At 40.1% G+C, this 9,609-nt stretch overlaps 1 protein-coding gene across 1 annotated transcript in view; it reads left to right on the forward strand.

The window, feature by feature from the left end:
* Positions 1-5,379: 5,379 nt before the first annotated feature.
* The window catches only part of LOC107041323 (dual specificity protein phosphatase 10), a 34,994-nt gene continuing 30,764 nt past the window's right edge, over positions 5,380-9,609 (forward strand). Inside the window, exons 1-2 of the mRNA XM_015261819.1 lie at positions 5,380-5,597; positions 6,043-6,231. Coding sequence (XP_015117305.1) covers positions 5,489-5,597; positions 6,043-6,231 — 298 coding nt within the window. The 5' untranslated portion in view covers positions 5,380-5,488. The remainder of the gene's footprint in view (positions 5,598-6,042; positions 6,232-9,609) is intronic.

Raw genomic sequence — 9,609 nt, forward strand, 5'->3', positions numbered from 1 at the left:
CCAGAATTCACCGAAAAAACTCTAATACCTTAAAAATTACCTAAAAAATTCATAAACAATGGCATGAGGAATTACGTTGAGAGAAAAACGGAGACGATTAATCACCGCCAAGAACCTTAATTTTTTAAACAAAAAATATTCTGGAATTATTCAGAAACTGTCGGATAGATTGAATTAAAAACGTAATTGCTAAAAATTATAGAGGATTATAATGCGAACGTCCACAAAGATGACATTACCGTCTCTATTATTTATCAATATCACTTGCTAAGGAATAAATAAGTAAATAAGGAGAGAACTTGCGGTTCTCTCTTTATTTATTGATGACCTCCCGAGATTCCCCTTTTTTAAAAATTATTTCCTTCAAAATTGTTTGAAAAACAACATTCCGACGATTAATCACCGCCAAAAACCTTAATTTTTCAAACAAAAAATATTCTGGAATTATTCAGAAACTGTCGGATAGATTGAATTAAAAACGTAATTGCTAAAAATTATAGAGGATTATAATGCGAACGTCCACAAAGATGACATTACCGTCTCTATTATTTATCAATATCACTTGCTAAGGAATAAATAAATAAATAAGGAGAGAACTTGCATTTCTCTCTTTATTTATTGATGATGACCTCCCGAGATTCCCCTTTTTTAAAAATCATTTTCTTCCAAAAGGTTTCAAAAACCACATTCCCCCTCCCCCCCCAAACCCTTTATACCGCGACACCTCAAAAAATCTCTAGTAATCATAATACAATCAAAATATTATTTCGTGACTCAACATGAACCGGACGTTCCTGGCGCACAATCTCCAGCTAATCGTCACCAACAATTCCTTCGACCTCGATTTTCCCCCAGAACATCTCGAACTAGATAATCACTAACGCACAATTTTCTCGATCCACACACCGCCTCGATGGAAATATATTCCTCCCCAAACCCCCGTGATATCGATTCGATACGCGCGTCCGAGGAAAGCTCTGTGCATGAGGAAAAGTGAAAAAACATTGACGCCATGAGCCCAGTCGTCCCCATGTGCGCTCGCGCAGGAAAGACACATGGAGAATCCGTACATGCTGAGAGCCCGTGGAAAACATTTGCGCCTGCGAGTAAACGACGATCCAAATGGTTGCCTTGGACACGTAGTGACGCTGATAGTGGTCTCTAGTCTCGCTTCAACCCCGGAACAAGTGGTAGTCACTCTTAGATCACCGGTGATAGAGAGTCGTCATCGCATACCCCTGGTGCCTCCACCGAGTATCAAGATCATCCCCTGAGTCATCACTCCTGAATGTCAGGTAAATTAATTCAAGTCAATTTAGTTTAATTTAAGAAAATGCTTTTCTAATTTTGTAGACGAATATCTGACCCTAAGTTTCCGGATATTTTGCAATGATTGTATTATTTAAAGGTTGCAGGCCTGAATTGGAATCTCGACATTGAACCGTTCGAAAACATTTTAAATATATTAAAATTTGATTTTAAAAATTTCATTTTCTTTCATTTTTTCAATTTTTAATTTTAAAAAATTAGAAAGTTTACTTTTGCAGGAAGAGTGAAGATTTATGAAAATTGCGGGCATTTTCTGTAAATAGTTTATAACCAATCAATTTTCTACCAAAAATCATTTGTTCGAAATCATAAAAAAATTATTCATGTTCAGAATTTTACGAAAAATTGATTTCATGTCTAAAAAAATAAGGTTTCCAAAAGTTTGAACAATGTTACTTATTCATTTATAACCACCGAATGTGTAAAAAAATAATAATCCCGTGCAAAATGTCATTTAAATGACGCTGAATTTTCATGACTGTTTTCAAATTTTTCTCCCGCAATTAATTGACAAATTTTACGATTGCAAATGGTTGAAAATTGTAGAAGATACTTGAATATCCTCACCTCAATTTTTAATTTAAAACCAAGACAATTATTTTTAGATTAATTATTTTTAAAGACAACTCAATAGTAAATAATTTTTCAAAATTTATGAATGCGAAATGATAAAAAAAAAATTGAATTCCCCCACACGTGCGGCATTCACCCCCCGCATCCCTTAGAACATGTGATTTGATTATCACTGTAACACGCTCCGTATGTCGCCCTAATTACGGCCCTCCCCATCACGATTCCCCTTTTTTTTCGCACTACCCATCGCCGCCTCAATATCGTAGCGAAGCAATTCCAATATTTTTTCATTATAATTCGTCGTACGGCTGCACCCAATGGGATTAATATCACTTCCAATTTCATCGTGTCTACCTTCCAATTAAACTCGTCGAATATATTTTTTTATTATTTTTTAGCGAATTTTCTCAACGGTCTCAACAATTCGGAAAAATTAAGGTTTTTGAAAAAATTATTGTTGATAAATTGTGAATATCTCCCGGAAAAACGCCAAAAATATCATTAAAAGGAAAAAAAATGAATTTCCCTCCCCTAATTTAATATTTGACACTCGAATTGATTGATAATGTCCATTGTGCGAGCCCCATGTGTTTCACCATTACTTAATCCTCTGGCCAAACCCATTGAGCATGAAATGTAGAGCCCTCGAGAGACATCTGAAAATCCTTTCATTCAGATTTATTGAGGTAAATATACACGTGGGATTTAAATTTGCGCAATGCCACTGGCATGTCCATACCCCAAGACACTTCACGATTTATTTACGTGGATTTTCTTTACTCTCGAGTGCATTATTTTTTACCTATGGGTGGCCTATACAGGGAGGGGTTCTGCCGTTCCGTAACTGAAAGTTAAAAAAGTCGTATTCCAGTTGAGAATGGATCTAATACTGGGGCATCTAGCTTTTGCACGATCGATACCTGCAATTGCAGTGGCCGTTGAGGTATTTATGTTCCGCGAGAAGGGGGTGGGGGGTGGATCGACACGGGGTGGAAGTAGTCACGACAGAGCTCATGCCAGACAATTGTCAGCGAATGTTAAGTTTGGAAATGAGATGACAGGGCCGTGACGAGTGCAAATCACTAGCGAAGTGGTAAAACGGTTCAAGTCGACTTATCTCCCAGTTCAGTTTTTCAGAAATATTTCCGAATCTAAGGGAGATAGCAAAATTTTCGTAACTGAATTTTTTGTAGCTCTCAATCGGCTCTACAAAAAAGGCTATAACAAAAATTTTGCTATCTCCCTTAGATTCCGAGATATTCAATGAAAATTCGTCAATAGTCAACATTGAGTTGTACCGTTGTACCACTTCGCTACTGAAATGTGTTCGCAATTTCACATGGAAAAAAAACATTGGAAAAAAATTACCGAACAAGTCGAGTAATCGCGGCGCAAACTCGGTTTTCAGTACTTTTTCACCCCAAATCGGGGCAAAAGTGCGAGACGAATAGTGAATTTTTCGCCGTCGACCCGGGAAAATTCACACGGAGAGAAATATTCAATGAAAATTACATCTTTTCCGTAATTCCGGAGCGAACTGTGGTTGTAAGAAATTTTACAGAACTGTCACGGAATTTTTCCAGAGCGTTCTGTAATTTTTACCTGATCGAGACCGAACGCGCGCTACAGCGCACTATATTGTAACAATCATAGTTGAAAATTTCAAAATTAAATTAATCACGAACTAAATTCGCTGCCTCAGACGACTGGAAGCAATGAGGAATAAGCGTGATAGACTTGCGAGATATCGATAGCTATCGACTTTAAGTGTATATTGTTTTTAGAATATGATCTCCTGTGAAAAATTACGATACCGTCACTTAAATTTTCTGATTCGATTCCGTAATCGCTGAGCGAATTGTGAGTTCCGTAATTTTTACTGAGCATTTCTCTCCGTGTATACTGAACGTGAGGGTAATTTGTGCCGAAACTGTAAAATTTACTCTGCATTTAATCAAAAATTATCGCAGTGGACGTGAATGATTGCTCAATTTTGCGTATAATTTTTCTGTAACGGAGAAAGACTTTTTGCAAATTTTTTTGTAAAATTTCACTTCCGTTCGTCCCCGTGACCTTCAGATAGCTGCAAGAAAAAAAATAACCTACCGGTGTGGGGAATATTGTACTGTAAAAAACAACAGATATTTTTTTATTGAATGACAAATGTAAATAACATGAAATTACATTTTCTACATCTCTCCACGATTGCCTTTCGTACACTAAAATTTAACACGATTTTCTCGGTAATTTTTATCCAATTTTTCTCCCCGTGCAAGATGCTGCAGGGACGGGGTGATGAAGTTAAAAAAATGCGGGTGTGTGAACAAAGACGTGTGGTGATTTCTGGCTCGCCTTGGACAATCAGTTCCTGTCTCCGTCCCAAGGTTCACCTGGCGCATGACTCAAAGAGTCAACGCGCCAGAGACCATTCCTTTTTCATTATCATCGTCACGATGTTTGAACTGGGTGAATAATGAATGTATGAGGGATGGAGGCATCGACGAGAATATCCTGGGATTAATCGTTGGGAAAATGATTCGACCCTCGCGGTTCTTCGGGAGTAGAAAACACTGCTGAAATGCAGGAAAAAATTTGCGGTATAAATTCTTTACAAAATTGTCTTAAAAAATTTGTTCATTTCATAGAAACCGGATGGAGTGAGTTTCGGGTGATTTGAAAAGAATAAGCGATTTTAAGAGATGTTTAAAAATGCGAGGCGCATGCTCCGCCATCTTCAGAACCCCTTGCGGCAGAGGGAGGAAGCTTCCAAGAAAGATGGCGCCCGCATCTGTCACCACCTCGTGTTTTTCAACGTCTCCTAAAATTATTTATCTCCTCCTGATCACCTCCAACTCGTTTAATCCTGTTCCTAGAAGATGAACAAATTTTTCAAGTTAGCCTTCAGCCTTTTTCATCCACTTTTGACCAAGAATTCATGCCGCAAAGTTTTCTCAATGAGGTTTCTCTTAATGAAATCATTTGGAGTCCCTTGCAGTCGCGCAATCCATTTTTTCATCAATTCTCCTTTCAGGGAGAAAACTGGGTGGACTGAGTTTCGGGCGATCTGAAGAGGATAAGCGATTTTAAGAGATATTTAAAAATGCGAGGCGCATGCGCCGTCATCTTGAGAACCCCTTGCGGCAGAGAGACTAAGCGCCCAAGAAAGATGGCGCCCGCACCTGTCACCACCTCGTGTTTTTCAACATCTCCTAAAAATATTTATCTCCTCCTGATCACCTCCAACTCGTTTGATCCTGTTCCTAGAAAATGAACATTTCTTCAAGCTATCCTTCAGCCTTTTTCATCCACTTTTGACCAAGAATTCATGGCGCAAAGTTTTCTCAATGAGGTTTCTCTTAATGAAATCATTTGGAGTCCCTTGCAGTCGCGCAATAAATTTCTCATCAATTCTCCTTTCAGGGTCGCCCACTCACCATGAGACCCTCCCTCAGTGATAAAACAACCAGCCCAAGCCCAACGATACCCTGACCTTCATCTCAAAAACCATTTCCGAGGCTCGTGACTCAGGAGCCACTCGTGACGTACCCTTTCGCCCTCCTGTCCCGTCATCCCCGAGGTTAAAAAGATGAGTGCAATATCGACGCTGTGCCGCGGAGACACGCAGTCATCAGTGAACCGTCGGCCGAGATCACCATCGCTGCTCACCGCTCAATCACCGGAGATTGAAATTTCCAGTGAGTGAAATTTCCTCATTCAAATTTCCAAATCTCCCGCTAAATATGGGACATTATTAATCGCTCATTCATTCAAATGAGAGGGTGGGGGGGTGGGAGGGGGGAGGTAGCGGGAGAAAATCATGGAGTAACACCGAGGAATGCCGTCGAGTGTTGACTCGAGATCCCAAAGTGCATCGACCCGTTCCCCTAAAAACCAGTTTGACCTTTCGAAGGAAAATGAATCAAACGAACAGACAAAACCGCATTTTTTTTTTATTTCCTCCTCATTTCTCACGAATTTTCGTCAACGGTTTTACCTGCCCTCTTAGTCACCTGTCAATGTTGTAATTGGCACCAATGTGGCGCAGTAATGTCGCAACGAGTTGGCGAAACCGATGAGACATCCACTCGCCATTTAAACGAAATAAATGAAATCATTATTTTCGATTTATTCAACTTCCAGTTACGGAGGAGGAAGCACTGTCCCTCAAGCGCCCAGCGAATTTCACTGTCTCTGGGGAGTCTGAGGTGCCCAGAAAGTCACTTCGTCTCTCTCTGGAACCTATTGACGGACAGAAAATCATGCCGTCGTTGACGAGATCGTGCGTTACACTGCCCAGAATTAAACGACTCAATTTTCAATCGTGCAAAGGTAAGAACTCCATTAAATTTTTTTTTTCATTGAAAATTCAATCTGTTTCGCCCCCTCAATTTTCTGAGATATGTCAAACATTCATTTGACAAAATCAAATATTTTTTGTCTATTTTTTTTCTCAATTTTTCAATTTTCATCTATTAAAAAAAAAAAGGGAGAATAGAAAAAATGTAACGAAAAAAATGAACTTTTTTTAAAAAATTTCTCAACAAAAACAAGAAAAAAAAAACAAAATTAAGAAAATTTTCAAAATCATTTAATAATTTTTTTTTAATGAAAAAATTATAAAAAATAAAAATTAACTGTATTTCTAAAATCATAAAATTAATGATCCTCTGCATTAAAAAAACTGTGGCAAAATGGCTCATCCTTAATCATAAAAATGTATAGTCCGTTAATGTAGAGTCCGTTATGTTGTGAAAAAAATTAATTATTCTATTGCAGACGGACCTGCAATAGTTCGTATTACGACTCGGTCACAAATAATGATTTCCAACGAACGAAGAATGACTTTTCTTAGTGAGAAATCATTCGACGATACCTCCTCGCTACAATTACCCCCCCTCATTAGTGCTATCGGTGCGTTTTTTCCTGACGTCATAGTGTACATTCATTCGGCCTCGTTTATCACACACACATGTGTTGGCTTCCACGTTTGAGTTATCACGAGTCGCGTCTTCAGTGTCTCAATTCAATGTGTAGAGTTTTCTCGAAATAATGATGATGGCAATGATGGTGATATAAAAATTGATATCTGGGTAGATTATTGTCCACGCGAAATCATCTGGGAAAATTGTTATCGGAGTTGTGAGAGCGCGATTAGATTTCCGGATTCAAGACGAGAAATAAGGAAGAGATGGTGGTGGTGGTGGTGTGACGGGTGGAAAGACTCAGCAGTCAAAAATACGATTAAAGAAATCTTGTTTACGGTGGAACGTACGTGGCGTTTCGTGGATTTTACAATGAGGTATGGAGAAGTGATGGGACAAGAGTTATTGCGATTGACCTTGTACGTGGGTAATCATCGGGACTGATATATTTCGGGAGAATTATGAATATACACGAAGGAAACACATTAGTGACACTCATTTGTTGTGAGTCAGGGACTCCTGGGTGAATATGATGCCACAAATTGCAATTCATGGGGAGTCAACGAACTGTTGGCATTTTTTTGCAATTTCCATAAATCGAGAACAATTTCTGTGGTGACTTGGTAAACTAGGATGAGTGATTGTTTTTTGGAAAACATTTTTTTTTGCTAAATCACTTCCACGAGTTGATGGGAAGCGATTTAACGAAAAAAATCTACTGTCGAAAAAAAATGCACTTATCGTAGTTTATTCAATCACTATGGATTTGTCAGGTGAGCATGGGCTCGTCCGAGAGGGGAAGAATTGTCGTTTAGAAGAAAAAAGAAATTGTCACATTTCATTAGAAATTTAAAAGGAAAAGTAAGAAATTTAATGCAAAAGTGTCCGGTTTACTCCACTTGAAGAGGAAAAATGCGGACTTGCTTTATTCTGTTCTCGGAGCGGATAACCTGAGAAAATGAAGGCACAGACTGAAAATCTAAGGGTCGTGGGTTCAAACCCGACCGCCGACGATTTTTCGCATTTTCTTGAATTCACTCATACCACATTTCAGCCAAAAATCGGAAATCAAATTTGTTCTTCTCGAAATTTCGAGTTGATTACCACGCCAATTCAGCCCACTAGTACCTCCCAATTTTCCATTTCAAAATATTTTTCCCCGTCTCAAGAAATCGAGTTTCTTATCATTAATAAATGGCCTCCTTCAGAATAAAAAATGACATTGTTTTCATAAAGTCAGATTCAATCTCCAACTCAAATATATTCAATTAAAACCCATTAATCACCACCCCAACAGCACCCAGCCACAAAAAATCACGCCTGAAAAAAATCCCTCCACCCCAATAATCCCTAAAACCCCAAAAAAACAAAATACAGAAATCCGTCGTCCTCAGCCAAAAATCAATTTCGAGTTGACCGCCACGTCAATCCAGCCCCCAATACCCCACAATTTTTCCATCGCCAAATCACCGATATTTCCATTCAAAAATATTTCTCCCCATCTCAAAAAATCGATCTTCTTATCATTAACAAATCGCCTCCTTCAGATTAAAGAATCCCATTGCATTCATAAAATTAAATCCACCCCACCCAATACTTGTCAATCTCCAACTCAAATATACTCAATTAAAACCCATTAATCACCACCCCTAAAACCCCTAAAACCCCTAAAATACAAAATACTGAAATCCATCGTCCTCGCCTAGAATTCGTTACCGTCATCCATCCATTCATGTTACATTTAATCCAAAAATCAATTTCGAGTTGACCGCCACGTCAATCCAGCCCCCAATACCCCACAATCTTTCCATCGCCAAATCACCGATATTTCCATTCAAAAATATTTCTCCCCATCTCAAAAAATCGATCTTCTTATCATTAACAAATCGCCTCCTTCAGATTAAAGAATCCCATTGCATTCATAAAATTAAATCCACCCCACCCAATACTTTTCAATCTCCAACTCAAATATATTCAATTAAAACCCATTAATCCCCACCCCAGCAGCCGCCAGCCACAAAAAATCCCGCCTGAAAGAAATCCCTGCACCCCAATAATCCCCAAAACCCCTGAAAAAAAGTACCGAACTCCGTCGTCCTCGCCTGGAATTCGTTATCGTCATCCATCCACTCAAGAAGCCCTCCCCCTCCCCCTCCCGCCCCTCTCCCATGACCGATAGCAGCGCCTCGCGGATGACTCATCCGCCGCTTCGGGATCGCGTCTTATCGGTGTGCGACCACAATTCCCCACACACAAACCGCCACGAGTAACCCACACACCGGCCGACAATCGCATCACATCCCAACGAGGACAAAATCCACACACACAACCAGTCCCTCACCACCCAATCCACGTGATCCCCCTCTCCCTCCGCCCCCTCAATCCACCAACACAGGTAGAATAACTTCTTTAAATGTAGATGTGGAGAGGCTCGCGCTTTGGAGGCCGTGACGCGACCGGTCCCCCAGTCACTGTTCAACGTCCGACGAGGACAGTCGAACCCGCGATTACTCATTCACCATTCATCAATATCTCCCTCCCCCCCCGCCCCTCCAACACCTTCCGCCTCGATAATTTCCGTGATCGTCAATGTGAGACTCGGAAAAAAATCGCGGAGATAGCGATCACCGTAAGTCTCGCGAATTCGGAGGATTTGGATTTTGTATTTTGCCGCCATGGACGTCAAGTGCAATTGGCGCGGCTCCTTCCGGTCTGCCGAACCTCTGGACGGCCTCGCCTGATCCCCCCCGCCCCGACAATCCCTCCCTCCCTCCCCCCCCCCCCC

This window comes from Diachasma alloeum, unplaced genomic scaffold, assembly GCF_001412515.2.
Source record: "Diachasma alloeum isolate Michigan unplaced genomic scaffold, Dall2.0 Dall_scaffold_00362, whole genome shotgun sequence".
NCBI lineage: Eukaryota > Metazoa > Arthropoda > Insecta > Hymenoptera > Braconidae > Diachasma > Diachasma alloeum.